The 18,810-nt window shown below is 42.4% G+C and overlaps 1 protein-coding gene across 1 annotated transcript in view; it reads right to left on the minus strand.

Annotated features, from left to right (window-relative positions):
* Positions 1 to 5,575, minus strand: part of LMOD1 (leiomodin 1) — a 64,375-nt gene extending 58,800 nt beyond the window's left edge. The window contains exon 1 of the mRNA XM_036753375.1: positions 5,128 to 5,575. Within this exon, the coding sequence (XP_036609270.1) occupies positions 5,128 to 5,388 (261 nt within the window). The 5' untranslated portion in view covers positions 5,389 to 5,575. The remainder of the gene's footprint in view (positions 1 to 5,127) is intronic.
* Positions 5,576 to 18,810: the final 13,235 nt, after the last annotated feature.

The following is an 18,810-nucleotide window of genomic DNA, read 5'->3' on the forward strand; positions in this document are numbered from 1 at the left end:
CTCATCATTTGTAAAATGGGGATAACAATGTCTGTAGTCCCTTACCTGAAAAAAAAAATCCCCACTATGTTGTTTATGAGGTGGTTGCAAGACTAAAATGAGATGATATATACAATTTTATTGTTGTTCAGTCGTGTCTGACTCTTTGCGACTCCATTTGGGGTTTTCTTGGCAAAGATACTAGAGTGGTCTGCCATTTCCTTCTCCAGTTCACTTTACAGATGAGGAAACTGAGGCAAACAGGGTTAAGTGACTTGCCCAAGGTCACACAGCTAGTAAGTGCCCGAGGCCAGATCTGAACTGAGTCTTCCTGACTCCAGGCCTGGGTGCTTTATCTACTGTACCTCCTAGCTGTCCCAGCATATACAAAGTGCTATATAAATGTCAGGTATGTTAAGGGAACCAAATCCCAGGACTCCTTCCTGTCGGTATCCCAAGATTCATTCTGCTTCACATTTAGTTCCTAGCAAAATATACTCTTTCCCTTCAGGGATGTGCTGGGATTTCCTTTCATGGTGATCATTCGGACTAGGCTGGGCTAGATCCTTCTTGACTAGCAATTCTTAACTTTCTTTTGTGTCATGGATCCCTTGGGCAGTCTGGTGAAGCCAAAGGACTTCTCAGAATAAGGTTTTCAATTACACAAAATAAAATAAATGGAACTACAAAGGAAACCACTTATATTCACATTGAAAAGTTATCAAAATACTTAAAAAACATTTATGGCCCCCAACCCTTAGCACAGTTCTTGGTACATAGCAAGTGCTTAATAAAAGCTAGTTGACTCACCCAGGTAAAGAATACCAGTCTAGAGTCTTTCTAGGATGGGGGACAAAAATATGTGTCATCCGGCTTCCTTTAGCGGTATAGAAATACCTAGTTACTAACCAAGAGCTTAGCATCTACTTAGCAAGAACAGCCCATTAAATAGAAACTGAACTTCTGTGTTATTATGCTGACCCAGAGAAGAGATGAGAAAATGTACCTCTCTCCTTTGCCTCTAAGAGGTGGGTGACTATGGATGTAACATGTTACATATGCTGTCAAATACAATCAATACTTGAGTTGGTTTTGCTAAAAAAAAATTCTTTTAAGTTTTTTAAGGCTTGCTGGGCTGGGAGGAGGGAAGGAGAGACGAATAAGGGGAAAGCAAAGGACATCCATGCAACTTTTTTTTAAAAAGAAAAATTGCCAGATTCTCTACGTTGTTAATTATGCTTATCTACAAATCACTGTCTGTTCTTCTCAAGGAATTTATCTTGGTTACTGATCAATCAATCAACCAATTAACATTTATGAATGCTCCCCTATGTACTAGGTAACTTCTTACTTTTTGTTCACATTATGAATTACAAACTGGATTTGTGGGCATGTTCTTAAAAATCTCTATTTTTTATCTATCTATTTGTTTTTAACATTCATTTAAAAACTTTTGAGGTCCAGATTCTCTGATGTGGGCATATTTTTTGCTGTTTGCTGTGATGCCAAAATTGCTAGTTACTGCTCCGGATCCTTTTCCTCATTAACCAAAGTTCATGCTGAGAGTTAGGAGGATGGATGAAATGAACTCTAGAAGATTCTTTCATTTCCCATTGTGTTCCTCTTGTGCCTCTATAGCCTTTTCTGGCTATGTCAACCAGAAATCAATCATTTAATTAGTCAACAAGCATTTGTTGAGTATCTTCTACAGGTATTAAGGGGAAGAGGAAAACCCTTTACTTTCCTATTCTCTGCATCTCTGTTCCACTGATGCTGTCACGGACATCGTTTTTTCTCCCATGTAAGCATGCTTCCTTGTAACTGTTCTCAAGGGTATGTCTGAAGGGTATTGTCTCCTCCCTTTAGATTATACATTTCTAAAGGGAAGTAGCTTCATCTTCAGAGCTCCCAAGTATGTTTACTTTAGCCCTCTATATGAAAGAGATGAAAAATAATGATTTGCTGAATAAGCGGCAATCACTCACACATAGTAGTGTGTGAGACTAGGCATGGAGTGTGGAGTGGGGGTGGTGAGGAGGAGGCAGATTATCACCAACCTAGGCTCCAGGAGGAGACAGATTATCACCAACCTAGACTACGTAAACAAGATGGTAGAGAAGACACTGGCCATCAGCCTCACCTGTAGCTAGCCATGTTTACCTGGTGGTGAATAGGGCCACTGGCTTCATTGGAGAGGCTAGGCATGCATAGCCTCGAAGAATATTACATGGAGGGAACAGGGCTGGGTGGCAAGGTAAAGCTGTATAATCCCTCCCATTCTTATTCTATAAACAACTTCACTGTTGAATTCCGTTGACTGAATTCCAGCATGGTGCCAGTGAGGCCAATATTAGAAATATTGGTTGCTATACAGTCAGACTTGCCCATGGCAGGATTTTGTCCCCTGGCCACAGAACACACTACCAGCCTCAAACAAAATTAAGTCCTTGGTTGAAATGTGGATATTCCAACTCAAGCCCTCTTCAGCAAAACAATTCAGAATGTATCTTCTTATATGGAGGGCATATAACATGAATATGTCTCCTAACATGCTATAGATGGTTTGTGGGGCTACAAAATAGGAGAATGAAAGAGAAGAAAAGGCTAAAAGGGTGGTCACAGTGGACAAAATTTCCAAAAGGAGTGAACGTCATAAAGGGAACTCTAAGGAGGCCTGGAGTCCTGTATTTCATCTACATTATTGCCAATCAAAGCCAAAACCTTTTGCCTAAACCTTCAGTAGCATCTGTGGAACCTTTTTTTTTTAAGAGCATCAAATGACAGACAGAAATGGAGGGGCACAGATATACTGAGTAGGAAATGAGCAGGGCCAATCCCAAAAATGCAGAGAGTTTGAAGTCAGGATGGAGAATGGGGGATGCGACACAGAAAAGCATCAATATCTTCAGGTCTGTTTCATTTCATTCTTCATGTTTCCTGACAACTCTCTTTGAGTTATCAGGCACCAGAAATTCTCTGCTGAGCAGAATTGGGATAAGACAAGATAGAAGTTCACAGAAGCAATCATACTCTACTGTCTTAGAGCATAAGACCTTCCTGAGCACTTTAGGCTCCCCTCAGTCTTGGGACTTCCTGGCATAGTCACAAATGTGGAGATTAGGGAAGCCAGGACAGAGGCACCCTGATCCCACTCCTATATCCCCTCTTTGCTGCTATTCTCCTCTCCTGGTTCACAATTACCAGTCTCTTCCATCAGACACATTTGAGCAATAGTTATGTTATTCTTCTGTGTCACTGGATTCAAGACAACTGGATTCTCAGACTATCAACTCCTAAAGGATTGGAGTTGTATCCATGTAAATATAATGTGTACAGGGTTCAGCACAGAGCAAACAGATACAGTTATCCCTTCCACATCAAGACTTTCCCCATCGATGTATAGAGGGTGGGCATAAGAAATTAAATGGGAAGTTTGGAGGAGTTTTGTGGAAGCCACAGACAACATACAAAGGCCAGCAGACAGCACAGAAAAAGTTTAGAAACTCAAAAATAAAATATCTGTATAATATTGCATAATATCAACCCAAATTTTACAATAAGGTACTTTCAACACCCCATAAAAAAGAAAATATTCAGACTTCTTCTCTGGTATGATGGGAGGGCCAAAAAAATTTACATGGATTTTCCAGATCAAGGGGGTTTCTGCACCCCCTAACCCCTGCTATGTGGAAGAGATAAATGTATATTTATGTGTCCATGTGTATTTTGTAACTCTCCAGCAAAATATAAGCACCTTGAGGGCAGTTACTGGTTTCAGTTTTGTCTTTCTATCTACAGCACCTAGCACAATTTACTAAGCACACAATAGTTGCTTAATAAATGTTCACTGGATTGTACTGAATTAGAACACAACAGTTTAACAGAGATATCGGATAACACTGGTAGTTTCATCTCCCTCTTTCTCTGCCGACATAAACAAGCGCATTTCAAGTTCTTCTTCAGTCTCCCTGGTTAGAACAATCTCGAACTCTTGCAGAAAGCTATGACTAATGAATAATCACCTTGATGAATTGGGTACCCGCTAGATAATGGAAAGAACTAGTATAACCAGATAGGATAATTTTCACCACCTGAAAACATCTGCTTACGCTGTTTGGCACAGACAGAGCGAATCAACACAGGTCATATTCTCTTAGATGATATAATGTACCTTAAACCAGGGGTAATTTTCTGGGGGACCCACATGTGTACTATAGTATATAGAAATCTCACGTACTAGAGCTCCAGAAACAATGCAGATTCATGTGCTCCCAGCCAAAACAGAGTATTGATCCCGTATAAGCAAACCCCATTGTCCTTCCTCTCCCTTTCTCTAACACATACTACACAGGGCAAAGTAGTGCTGGAAAAGAGGGCCATCTGGAAGCCTGGGGGTCACATCCGGTATTCCAAAGGAATGGAAGTTTGGGTGGAGCCACAGAAAAAGAAGGGATGTTCCGCAAGAGCTCCTTCCTCCAGAGAGTGAATTTGAAGCCAACCAAGTTTAAGGTTAAAACCAACTGGGTCCTCTACTGGCCCCACCTTCTTCCATAGCTTTTGGAATCTGGACTTGCCTAGTGAATTGCCCGATTTGAGTGCCAAGACGAGACCCAAGCACCAGGTTAACCAAAGCCCCTAGTATTTAAGAAATGAGATGACACATGTATGTCTACCTGCAAGCTTTAATTGGGGGTGGCAAGAAGATGCAATCACCATTCCCTGTTTTCTTATCTCTACCCTCAACAGGATGGAGCAAAAATATGCCAAAGCAAGTGTTTGGGAGAGCAAGGTGGAGTCAAGTTAAAAACTGACAATGTGATGTGTCCATACTGCCATCAATCAGTCCATGCTGCAGATACACTTTTAGTGTATACTGAAATTGTGGGAAGAATGAGGGTGTTCCCAAGATACAACAAATACTTGGGAATCATGAACTAAGGTTAAGAGGCTCACAAGGACAAGTTAGTTCACACTCTAAGGTTATAAAATCCTTTGCTAACTTTCCTTTTCAGCGACCTTGATTCCTCCACAAGGAAATTCACCAGCTCTGTTCCCAAGCCCCAAATCCCTTTAGTGCTGTTAGGAGAAGTGATTAGTTCCCAAAACACTTTCAGCCTACCCCCTCACTCTCCCCATGCTTTCACTTACATCTATTGACATCTCCCTCTGGATAAGTTTCTTGGTCTCCTTCTCACAAAAATTGAGCATGGCTTCACGGTTGTACAAGCCTGTGGACTGCTTGTCAGTCTGGTTCCTCTGCCGGAGCCCCACAGGAATACTCCCATCTGGATCCACCACATCCAGCTCCTTCTCCAGCTCCTCCATCTCCTCTGGAGACAGCGTAGACAACAAGCTGTCAATATCAGGGTCTTCGCTCACCTGCCTGCGGTACTTGGCTACCTTGGACATCTTGAAGAGATGGAGCTCAGCTCAAAGCGATGTGTGCGTGTGTGTGGTGGGGGTGGGGGGCTCCCGGACTTCTGGGTGAGCAGGTGGAGGGGCTCGGTGTGGAAGTTTGGATGAAGGAGAATGGGCTTGGGAGCTGATCCTCGGACTGGATTGAGTGTGGCTACCTTCCCCTCCCTTGATGCAGGTGCTGAAGTGTTAAATCGAAGCAGCCTCCCTTCTGCCCCGGGGGATAATAGTTATAAAGAGAAGACCCCGCTGGTATAACAGTTGACCAATAAGAGCCAAGAGCTTCACAGCCCTCATCCGACGAGCCAATCACCGGAGACCACAGGCGGGTCTGCCTCCCTGTCAGAGCTGTTTGAAACTTGAGGACATTCCAGGGAATCTTGGAGCTGCTGCATGACCAAATTTAGTACGGAGCGTTTAGCCTTTTAAAGACAAGGGGGGCTGCGCAATGAGAAAAGACACAAAAATGCACGAGCTGGCAGCCTTCGGAGAAGGGGCAAGAGGAGGCAGTGGCGAGCCCACAGGGCGGCCAAGCAGCCAGGGGCGTCCAGAGCCAGCTCCTCTCCCCATCACCAGACGCTAGTGTCACCCCGGGACAGGGTTCGCTCCATTGACTCCTTTCTACTCTATTTGGTCATGGGCTGGGTGATCCCACAATGTTTTCAGCCAGACAGAGATGGGAGTGGGAATATAGCACGTTTGCTTTCTTTCTCTGAAGTGTCACTGTCTCCAGGCCAAGGGGAACCAGGGGCTCTGGGACACCTAGTCCTCGATCGAAAAGAATCATTTGACAGGAGGAGGCCCCTCTGGGTGATTGCAATGTGTTGGGGTGGGGTGTTGTGTGAAGCATCCAGGAAACCCTAAAAGTCTGGCTAATAAATGGTATGACTGAGTGAATAGCAAAACTTTGCAAAAACCCTTCTCTTCTCCTTTACATCCTCCTTCCTGGATGCAGGGGCTTCCAGACAGTTTTTCCGTGGAAGCATGAAGAAGTCAGAGACTGCAAAGGATAGGATCTCTGATATACCCCAAGGGAACTTTGATGCTTCTTCAGGGAAATGCAATTCTGAACGGTTAGGAGATACTAGATTGCCCCAGGGTTGGTATGTTCCATAGAAAAGCTTTCTGCTGCTCATCAATCATGTTGCCCTAGGCCAGTCACAGAGACATACAATCTCCCCGTCTCCCTTCTCAGACTCCCTTCTCAAAGCCTGGGTGTCACTCATCCAGAGAAACTTCCATTTTTTCCTGGCCTCTTTCCTTCTTAAGCTGGAGGGAGACTGTCATACTTAGTCAGCATTTGACAAGTCCACAGAGGGATCAGGACTAAAAATCGGTCCTGGGATTTAAAAGACAGTCTCATTTTTAGGGCAATAGAGTGTCAGTTAGTCAATTTACATACGTTTATTACACATTTACAGTGTACCAAGCATTGTGGATATGAAGAAAAGCAAAAAACAGATCCTCCCCTCAAGGACATTTGGAAACGGGAGAGAGAACATGTAAATAACCAGGTACATACAAGATATATAAAGAGTAGATAGAGGGTAATCTGAGAGGGGAAGGCAATAGCAGCTGGAGGAACCTGAAAAGGCCTCCTCCAGAAGATGGGATTTAAGCTAAGTCTTGAAGGAAGCCAGAGAAACTAAGAGGCAGAATTGAAAGGGCAAAATATTCCTGGCATGGGGTTCAGCCAATGCAAAGGCATGAAGATAGGAGATGCAGTGCTGTATTTGAGAAACAGTTAAGTAAGCCAATGCAGCTAGAGCATAAAGTGTGTAGCAAGGAGTAAGGTATAAAAAAGACTGAAAAGGTAGGATGAGACTAGGTTATGAGTAGCCTTAAATGCCAAATAGAAAAGTTCATATTTGATCCTAGGGGTAATAGGGAGCCACTGAAGGTCACTGAGCAGAGAGTGAAGTGGTCAGATCTACACTTCAGAAAAATCACCTTGGTAGTTGACTGTAGGATGGAATGGACTGGGCAGATATCTGAACCAGGGATAGAAATCCACTGATTAGAAAGCTACTGAACTAGTTTGGACAAGAGGTGATGAGTGGCTGAACTTGGGGAGTGGCTATATGAGTGGAGAAAAGCAACTATATGTGAGGAGCATTGTGAAGCTAGAAACAAGATCTGGCCATGGATTGGATGGACGTGGGAGATAAGGAAAAGTGAGAAGTCAAGAACAACACCAAGGCTGGGTAACTGGGTCACTGAGAAGATGACGGTGCCCTCTACAGTAATAGGGAAGTTTGGAAGAGGGGCAAGTTTGGAGGAAAAGATGAATTCTGTTTTAGAACTATGAACAGAGAGTAGGAATGAAAGGGGTGGATGAATGGCAGGGCATTTTAATGTTTTGGGTTCCAAAAAGCTGTACTTTTTCACATGCTTGTATTTATTTCTCACTCCTATCAGCTTCTACCCCATCATTGTCTTCCTCTTTCTTCCTCTCACCCCTACCACAAAGTCACCCAATGCTTCTTCGATTATGCTTGTCTTCTTGTCTATCTCTCAGACCCCTGTTACACATGGTTCCAACATCTCACAATCTCAGCTGGGAAGAGAGTCAGGGAACTAGTGTAGTAAGACTTAACTCTTCTAACCTGCAGGAACACTAGCTGTCCAGGTCCCCAGAATGCCATAGGCTACATTCCCCCCTTAGGGTTCAAGGGGTACCTTTGAAAGGTTTCTTCTGATGTTATCAACTTAAGTCCCCATTCTGATTCATTCTCCCCAATACCAAACACCAATGATTACTGCCCTGATATCATTTGCCTGCTGGATTTCTCCTTTATATGGATTAATCAATTAACATCAAGTAACTTTTAAAAGGCTGGAGAAGGAAATGGCAAACCACTCCAATGTCTTAGCCAAGAAACTCACAAATGGGATCACAAAGAGTCAGGCTCAACTGAAACTACTCGACAACAACAAACATTTAAGGAAAATATATAGCAAAAACCAAAGTACAAAAATATCCCTCTGGACTGGACATAGTCTTCTCTCTACTTACTAGTCCCTGGGGAGAGTGGGCTGAAACTTTAAGTGGTATTTATGAGCATTCTTCCTACCACCAAGGTCACTTCAAGAGGCATAGTATTGTGGCTGCCATTTCACTGCTCAGCTGGATCCTACTGGTTGTTTGGGGCTGTGCTTCTCACTTAGCCTGGCTCTTGGCAAACTCTGGTGTAGACTCCAGTTCCTGCACTTCTGGTGAGTCTTCAGACTTTTTTCACAAGTTCACGAGGTCATAACCTGGCCTATTCCATCTCCATTATTCATTCACCTACGAGAAGAAAGAGCAAACACAAAAGAGCAAAAGACCAAGACACTAACTACATCATACATTCCAGGCACATAGTGGCCTAGGTCGAGGCGAGGAGGGCCCAGGCTCCCTACCAAGGTGCATAGAACATGTCTTCCCTAGATTGCCACCAGGAAAGAAAGAGATCTGTTTGGCCATTTGTATGAACAATCAGCTCCAGCTCGATAGCTAATCAAAAGGCTTTTAACTACACAGAATATATAGACAAGCTTTGAAACCGGGGAGCAAGCCCCACCCCCATTATATAGGATTCATGCATTCCCATAAATAGATTAACTAGCCTCTTCCCCCCTCCCCACATTGGCTGGAAGCAAGCAGAGTTTAATGTGTATTCTGCCAGTGACTATACATGTATAACCTATGTAAAATTGCTTGCCTTCTTAATGAGAAGGGAGGGGAGGGAGGAAGAGAATTTGGAACTCAAAATTTAAAAAAAAAAACTAATGTTAAAAATTCTTTTATGGGGAAAAAATAAAATATTAAATAATTTGGGTTGTTTTTTTTTTACTGTGTATTCTGCCAAGACTGGGCATTCTTTGACCTGTGCGCTATTACCTTGGAATGGATGTATAACAAATGTGTGTGTATAGTCAAATTTGGTCATTGTGCCAAATGTTTCTGCGAGGTTGATTTTCTTTCAATCAATCAACACTTATTAAAAGATCTCTTTGTACCAAGTTCTGGAAACACAAAGATAAAAGTGAAAGTCCCTACCCTCAAGGACCTTACAGTCTAGCTATGAGAGAAAACAGGTCTAAGCATATACCAAATAGACACAAACTACATACATGGTAATTTAGAGGAGGGGGGCATTAGCAGCTGGGGGGGATGAAGAAAGGTTTCAAGTAGAATATAGCTCTTGAGATGAGCCTTGAAGAAAAGTAGGAATTCTAGGAGGTGGAGGTGAGGAAGCAGGGCATTCCTGGCCTGGGAGGTGGGGCACTTAGTGTGAAGAATGCTGTGAATGAAGAGTAGTTAAGGAGGTCTGATTGGATGGCCTGTAATTCTGCAGGAAGGGGAATAAGGTTGGGAAAGGAGGTTGTGGCCAGATTATAAAGGACTTTAATCAAATATCAATTTTCTATTTGATGACAGGGAACCAATGGAACTTATTAAGTAGGAGACTGACATCGTCAGACCTGTACTTGAAGATAATCACTTTAGCAGTTGAGCACAGGACAGAATGGAGTAGAGAGAGATTTGAGGAAGGAAGGTCAACAAGAGGCTATTACAATAGTCCAGACGAGAGGTAATAAAGACCTGATCTAAGGTAGCATGGCCTTTGGAGAAGAGAGAAGTGGATAAATACAGAAAACGTTTTTGTCCCAAGGGAAGTTGCATATGAAGAGGGGCAATGAAATAACTGTAACATAAAAAGGCATAATTAAAATTTTTTTAAAATAATAAGTAAAATCCCTAGATCCTTCCCCCACCCAAGACAAATTGCTAACCAAGCTTCTCCTATTTTGTGTTTTATCAAGTCGACTTGTTGAATCCCAGTATAAGACTAAAAAGCAGGCATTCTTCTGTAGACTTGACGTTTACTTATGCATTTCCTTCCCTTTTTCAAGAACACTTTCTTCAAGTTTAAAGGAGAGAGAATATGGTGGGAAATTAATTTCATACATATATATGTATGATTTTTTAAAAATCTATATTATCTATGGCATTGCCTTCATCAGTTTAATAACTAAGAAGAGGATATTTCTCAGCCTATCTCCTGGTGACTATCAGTGTCCCAAAGCTGTGTCAGCTGTGAACCCCCATCTCTTTTTTTCAAACATCTCACCCAAAATATCAGCTATCTATTTTTATTGATTCCTCTCCACCTTCAGTCACCCAGGCCCAGGCAGAGCTATCTTTAACTTTTCTCTGTCCTTCACACTACATTCAATCAGTTGCTCGGTAATGCCCATTCTCCTTCAACATCTCTACCATTCTAGTTTAGGTCCACTCATTAGCCCCTAAATTGGTCTCATGCTTCTCTAGTTTCTCCCCTGCCTCCCCAGTCTATCCTTTACACAGCTGCCAAAAGAAACTCCCTAAACCTCAAGTTCTATTGCTTAAAATATTTTGGTGGCTCAAGTACAAAACTGTTGTTCTGTCATTTCTGACTCTTCATGACCCCATTTGGAGTTTTCTTGGCAAAGATACTGGAGTGGTTTGCCATTTCCTTCTCCAGTTCATTTTACAGATGAGGAACTGAGGCAAACAGGGTTAAGCAACTTGCCCGGAGCCACATAGCTGGTTAAGTGTCTGAAACTAGATTTGAACTGAAGGAACATGACTCTTCTACTCTATCTATTATGCCACCTAGCTGCCCTGCTATATAAATTCCTTAGTTGGCATTTAGGCCCTGCACAACTGGGCTCCAAATGACCCTTTCTAGTCTCACTTCTCATTCTTTTGCTTCATGCATTCTACATTCTGGATACACAAGTCTACATATCTCATCCTGTGCCTTGCCATCTCCTTGCATTCAGGTAGCCCATCTCTTATGATCGGAATGCACTCCTCATCTCTGAATTTAAGAATCCTTGTCTTCCTTCAAGGCTCTGTACCACCTTTGAGAAGCCTTTCCTGATTGTCCCAACTCAAAGTATTCTCTCTCTTCTCAAATATTCTTTGTCTATTTTGTCTCCTGGACCTCTCCTTCCCCCCGTTCCCACTTATCTGTGCACATGCTATATCCAGCCTCCCTGCTACCCCCAATAGGGTATGAGATCCATGAAGCAAGGACCATGTCATTTTAAAAATCTGCAATGCCTTGCACAGTGCCTCTCACCCCACCTATCCAATCTGTTGCCGTGCCTTGACATTTCTAACTTTACAACATTCCTCCTATATATCTTCTTTTCTCTGCCCACATAGCCACTCACCCGGTTCAAGCCCTCATCACCTCTTGAACCTAGATTATTATAATAGCCTGCTAGTGGGTCTCTGTGCCTGAAGAGTAGGTCCGTACATGTACAAAAATATTTATAGAAACTCTTTTTGTGGCAAAGAATTGGAAATTGAGGGAATACCCATCAACTGGGGAATGGCTGAACAGGTTGTGGTAATATGAATGTAATGTAATACTATTGTGCTGTAAGAAATGATGAGCAGGTGGATTTCAGAAAAACCTGGACTTACATGAACTGATGCAAAGTGAAGTGAGAAGTATCAGGAGAACATTGTACACAGTAACAGCAACATTGTGCAATGATCAACTTTGATAGACTTAGCTCTTCTCAGCAATGCAATGATCCAAGACAATTCCAAAAGACTCATGATGGAAAGTGCTATCCACATCCATAGAAAGAATTGATGGAATCTGAATGCAGACTGAAGCATACTATTTTCACTTTTTTGGTAGTTTTTTCTTTTTTTTTCTGTTTCCTCTTTTACAAGATGACTAATATGGAAATATGTTTTCCATGATTGTACATATATGACTTATATCAAATTGCTTACTGTCTTAGGAAAGGAGGAAAGAAAGGGGGGAGGGGAGAAAATTTAGAACTCAAAATTTTATAAAAAATGTTTAAAATTGTCTTTACATGTAATTGGAAGAAACACTATTAAAAATGTAAAATAGAAAAAATAAAGTATAGGTCTGAACATGTTACTCCTCCCCTTTCCTGTTCAATAAACTCCAGTGGTTCCTTATTACCCCCAGGTTCAATTATGAAATCCTCTGTTTGTCTTTTAAAGTGCTTTGCTAACTGGTCTCTTCTTACCTTTATTCCCCTCTATGTATTCTACTAAGTGGCAACACTGGCCTTCTTCAGGGAAAGTCCATCTTTCAATTTTGTGCCTTTTCACTGGGTGTCCAACTCCTGGAATGTTCTCCTGCTAACCACCCTGAGCCCCCCTCCCCCCAGGAGACATCTTTAGCTCTTGGCTTCCCAGATTCCCACCCCCACCCCCACCCCACCATCTACAAGAGGACTTTCCCAGGCACTCCCCATTGACAGTGCCTTCCTTCTGAAGCTACTTCCCATTTGTCTTGTATATATCTTATTTTGCATGTTGTCTCTTCCATCAGGATGTGATCTCCTTGAATTCAGGTTGATGTTTCTGCCTTCCTTTGTATTGCCAGTGCTTGACTCGGTGCCTGGCACATAGTAAGTACTTAATAAATGCTTATTCACTTACTATGTGCCAGGCACTTGGCTAAGTACTCTAAGGCCAGTTCTCTCTTTAGCATGCCACATCATCTTTCTTTCACATATAAAAAGTGTGTATATCCATGTAAGAAAGGTATGACCACATGGATTTTCTCACTGTGGCTTATGGAGAGCATTGATACACACATCTAGAATCTTACTAATCTCTCTCCAAAGGAGACTGTGATTCTTGCCTTGAGGGACAGCAAGAAAAGGGCCATCAGATCTGCTCTAATACAATAAACATTTATTAAGTCTGCTCTAATACAATAAACATTTATTAAGTGCCTACTATAAGCCGGGTGCTGTGCTAAATGCTGAGGATACTATTAATAAAAAAGACAGTCCCTGCTCTCAAGGAGTTTATAATCTAATAAGAGGAGACAATACAAAAAAGAAGGCAGGAAAGAAGGAAAAGAGACCAGAGACCAGGGAGTACCCAGCATGGGAGCATGTTATTCCCCAGGGGTTGAAGACAGTCAGAGAGGTAGATGCAGAGTAGAGTGAGTCAGAAGTCCAGTTTCTGTTCTCTATAGAGGAAGGCATCGGGAGTTAAGCCCTCCAGCCCTTCAATCCTGAGGGAGGAGGAGACTGGAGGGAGGTAGGATTAGTCAAGACTTGAGTTAGTTGCACGGTGATGAGATTAAAGGTGGTGAGCTTAACCTGGCAGAGGCATCTTGTTCCTGAACAAAAGCAGAGTAGCAGATACAGAATGGTCCCAAGGCTGTTTGTTCTAGTCACCATTCTCTGAGAGAAATGAAGCTAGAATTATTTTTCCTGCCCCCAGTAAATATTGCTTATTTAGGGTCACAATTCTGGTTCAAAACCAAAAAAGGTGCTTCCCTGCTTAACCTTTTAATGCAGGAGGGTTACCCTAGGCTCACAGAGGTAGGCTCAAATCCTTCCCACCAAATACAGATTACACAAAAGACCACCACAGGGGAACGGGGGTTAGAGTGTGACAAGAACTGAGATTTCCTTAAAAGACCTTGTTATAACTGATGCCCAATTACTATTGGGGAGATCCAGGATTTTTTCCCTTCTTATTTCTTCATTCTCTACTAGATCAAATCAACCCTTGAAGAATAGGGCTGATAATAAGATTGAATTTAACATTCACCTCAATCTTGTTCAGACCCCACCCAACTGGGGAAGCCCACTGAATTCTATTCAGGTTTGGGTTAGGTGGGTTTGTAGATCCTGAGTCTAGATTGCCCTGCTAGGAATGACCTGGGAGTAAGAGTGACATAATCAAAATCATGCCTCCCTCCCCTCTACCCCCATTAAAATAGGTCTACCTCTCATTATAGTATTCATTCTTCTCATTAATTGTTAACCAATCAGAGTTAATTGTTGTCTTTTGGGAACACCCCTTATTCTAAGAGCACATAAGTACTGGCTGCCATGATTCATCTTTGGTTTAGGAGAGATGGCCAAATAACCATCCTTTTATTAATTATTTGCTAACCATAATTAATAAAATGAAACTATGTCTCTCAAACCTTTTAATACATTACAGCAGCCAGATGGGAGATAGGGTCTGATGTCCCTCTTCCAACCAGTATCTCCCAGCAATCCTCCACACTTATAAGCTGTCAATTAAGAGACCTTTCATTCAAAACTTTTGCACTCTCAGTTCCAGCTCCTCAACTAATTAAAGGACTCTCTATCACTATAGTACCAACTTCACAGTCACTGATGGCAAAAGTAGGCTCACCAAGCCTCCATGTGCTGGATTGAAAGCAGGTAGGGAACATTGTATATGCTCTGAATTGGGGGTTAGGGGAAGGGATTAAGTAGGAGCCTCTCTGTAATACATGTCCAGAAGAAGGCCCATAGGAAAGTTCCATGTGCTTAACTGGGATCCAACTAAGCATGCTCCAAGGAGTGCATCCTCATTGGCCTGGTCTGGCGGTAACCCCATTACACTTAAAAGCAAAAGCGAGCTGTATGTAATAGAGATTCATGGTTTCATGTATGACCCTCTTTTTTGTTTCCACTTTGTATAAGGAAAGGCTTTTTTAAGTGCAGAATTTTAAAAAATTAAAATTAAAAACAATGAAGCAAATATTCTCCTTTTGAAAAACAAAAAAACAAGGGATCTAATACAAAGGGAGACACGATTCATGCCGGGATATTGGAAAGTAGATGAGTGTTACACAGAAGAAAAAAAGAAGGAAAAGAATAGTTGTACAATTAGAAAATTAAAAAAAAAACATATTTAAATGTCTTCCCAAGGAAGAGGGAACTGGATGCTCTGAGAAAGAAAAAGTTGTTTGTCCTCCAAAGAGTCAGGTAAGAAAACATCTAATAAGGGTCAGAGGACGAAAAGCAGTAGTGCTCTGAGGCAGCTATTGGTCACCCTGACCCCAATGAAGTCTGCTGTCTTCTCAGGGCAAAGACACAAGGTATGACAGAAAACTTCCCGAGACTTATCAAAGTGGATACCGACAACTCATTTTTGATAATTCACACGGGTACAAATGAAACCGCAAAAAGGAACCTAAAAAACATTGACAATAATTATGAAGTCTTGGGTAAGAAGTGGAAGACCGTCTGGGGACAGGTTCTCCCACCTCATCCCTCACTATTGCCCACTGAAAACAAGCTATGTAGAAAAGAAAAATTAATTGGAGAAGCCAAAAGCAGAGTAAGAAAGTAGTGTCGAAGAAAAGGATTTAAATTTCTGAACTACTCAAATAGAGGGATAACAGATTCCTGGCCAGAGAGGGAACACACCTAAGAAAGGCTGGTAAGAATGCTTTTGTATTGAAAATTTAATACGCTTTAAGCTAAAAAAGGGTGAGAGAGGTCTGCCTGCATACATCACCCAACTTAGATACCATAGAGGGTTGACAAAAAGAATAGTAGTTGAGATATCCGGAAGTTATAGCAACCACTTTAAATCTGAGCCTATTCTCCCCAAGGACTGAGGTGGTGGACAGGACTGGGTTGAGGGGTTGTTTGGGGTGATTTTTTTTGTACTTCAGTTCTTGCTATGTCTTCTCAGCAAGTATCCATTAATAAAAGTTAATTGATACTAAGGAGAGATTGACTGCCCCAATTGGGGAGATGTTAACTGAGCAGCTGATGCTGACAGACACACCTCAAAAAGGGGCTTGAGAGCAATAATTAGAGAGGCCACACATCACCCCTTTGGGTTGAGAACTGAAACTATCACCTCACTATTTGTGGAAGCTATATCCTTCTTATTGTGGCCCAAGATTGCATTGGATTTTATGGATGCCATATCCAGGGCCCAGTCCAAGTGATTGGTGACTGAGTATGTGCAAACTAGTCAATTTAGCCTACTATATCAACTACTGGCCTTAGAAACCAGGCCAACTTCAACTTTATATCCCATCTAGCCATCTACCTGGATTACCTCACCATCTGCTGCTGTCAATGATTTGCTCCTCCAAACCTGGACCAGCACCACCTTCCACACCACAACTGAATCTTTAACATTCACACCAGTCCATGCCTCCTGTCCCTGAAGAGCTTAATCAAAATTTCAGAAGAGCCAACAGAGGTACAGCATTTAGAATCCTCAGTAGTTGGCCAAGAGCCTTAGGAGCCAGCCCTGACAAAAAGTCACCCCTAAAGAGCAACCTGCTTAACCCAGCCTAGCTGTGAATTCATGGCACAGCTGAGATACCATGTCCTACAAGCAAAGGAATGATTTGTTCTTCAACAATGTCATGCTCAGAAGTTATCTGTACTTTTGTTCAGGCTATGCCTTTAAAGTAAATATTCCTTTGTAAAAGTTAACCTAGCCATTAAGTGGTTAAATGGAACTAGGGTGCTGGTGTACCCCTAAAATTAGGGGAGACAATCTATGGGAGACTGAGCCAATGTCAGAGAGGAGAGACACTCCCAATCCCCTTAAGAATACTGGAGGATGTTGGGGGAGAGATGAAATGTATAGCACAACTGGCCTTCAGGCAGTAGGGACAGAAGCACTGTTGCAAACAAATGCAGAAATCACGTAAGGACTCAAAAGAACCCATAAAGAATCTGTATAATTCTCTTTCCTCCTCAGGTAAGTACTACTTTCCACCTGGGTCCTGAAGTTCTTTAAACTCACTGTGACTCTATGGTTTGGACTCCTCTTGAATGGAAAATAAACTTGGAGCTCCTAGAAGGAGACATCCCAACATTACGGCAAGCTTCTCACTTTTTCAGAGACGGTGTGGGACAATGAATAGATCACTGGACTTGGAGACAGAAGACCCGAATTCTAATTCTGCCTTGGACACCTAGAGCTGTGTGACACTGGGAAAATCATTTACCCACTTTGTACCTCAGTCTCCTTACCTACAAAATGAAGAGGATTGAATTTGATGGCCTCTATGGTTCCTTACAGCTCTAAATCTATGATACTATGGTCCTATGACTAGGCAGATATCTGAATGCCTTATGATATTATTTTGCTGGCTTGGACTCCCCTGGAAAAGAAATTCACTTGGGAGTCTCTAGACAAGCAATCGCCTACTCTTCTGACCTGCACCATCCAAATAATTCACAATAATAGCAAAAGGTAAGGTACAGATTTCTTGTTCTTCCATATCATGGCTATAGTCCCTTGGGGTTGCACCTCCCAACACAGGCAGCCCTATTTGCAATATTCTTCTCCAAAAGACAAGCTGCTCAGGAAATTCCCTTCTCTCAACAGAAGATGAGCTTCCCTGATTCTCAGTTTTGAAGTTACTGAAAAGGAAATCTCCACAGCAGGCACTGCCCAAAAAATCTTCTGCTAGAGTGCTAGATTCTGGAATCTTGGTGCCCCCACCCTTTTCTGGATGGAAGCCTAAACTTCAGGACTCTTGAATTTGGGCGGGTGGGATTACAGAGGGAAACTTCAAGGACTCTTACCTCTTGGCTGCATGGTTCACCTCTTCATTGTTGAAACACAGTTAGAAAACTACCCCCACTTCCAATGCAAGATATAGGAACTCAACATTGATTCAATGTTGAGCTTGCTGTTCCCCAAAAGCCAGATCTTTTTCAGGCAAATTCCTATCTAATCACTCCTCCTTCATCATGTAACTGTGAAGCTGATTTTTTTTTAAACACAAGTATAAGATTCTCAGGCCATGCAGGGGAGCACATGTGTCCCTCTGCCATGTGATTCTCCCCAGAAATCCAGGCACTCTACCACAGCCCTGGCTGCTGCTGTCTCTTGGGCTACAAGGGACTGTCAGCTCTGGGGCTGAAGTGGCAACAACAACTGGATAAACCCTGAGGTTCAGGGACTCTCATGTCAGGCCACATGAATGCAGCTTGTCTTGCGCTTCTTCCCCAAGTCAACTATTCATGGCGCCCAGGGTGGGGAGAGTAGGCACCCCCATAAGAAGAGCATTTATGAGGCTCTCAGGATGTCTCCTGAAGAAGTGTAGAAGGAAAAATTATCAAAAACGCCTAGAGGATCCTTTTTTTGTAGGTGAGGACAAAAGGATAGCTCCTCTTCTAAGAGCCCCTCCCTCCAAAAGCCAAAGCCAACCAATTTATCTTGGAGATAGCTTCCATCAGCAAACCCTATTCTCCAGGAGGAGCCAAGAGTTCTACCCACCATAGGAAGATGCAATCTAAAGTCCCACAAGCAAAGAGTCACAACCCTATAAGTTCATCAAGTTGATCAGGGAACTACTTTGGTCTGTCCCTATGATGACGATGATCTATCATGCAAGTCCCTTCCGTGCCTCATGATGGTGACCCTTGTTATTTTTAAAAATTATTTAAAAAATAAACTTTTATTGACATCATTTGTTTTTACCTCACGTAAATTTCCCCTTGGCTCGACCAGCGGTGTGCAGTCTGTGGCAAGTTACCTACAAAGCTGGAAGCATGGATCAAGTGATGGACTGTGTGTCTGTCATCCAAGAACCAGCCTAGTTAATTTGGGAGAGGCTTATCACTAGGTTGGTAATGGAGTGA

This window comes from Trichosurus vulpecula, chromosome 4 (genome assembly GCF_011100635.1).
Source record: "Trichosurus vulpecula isolate mTriVul1 chromosome 4, mTriVul1.pri, whole genome shotgun sequence".
Taxonomy (NCBI): Eukaryota; Metazoa; Chordata; class Mammalia; order Diprotodontia; family Phalangeridae; genus Trichosurus; species Trichosurus vulpecula.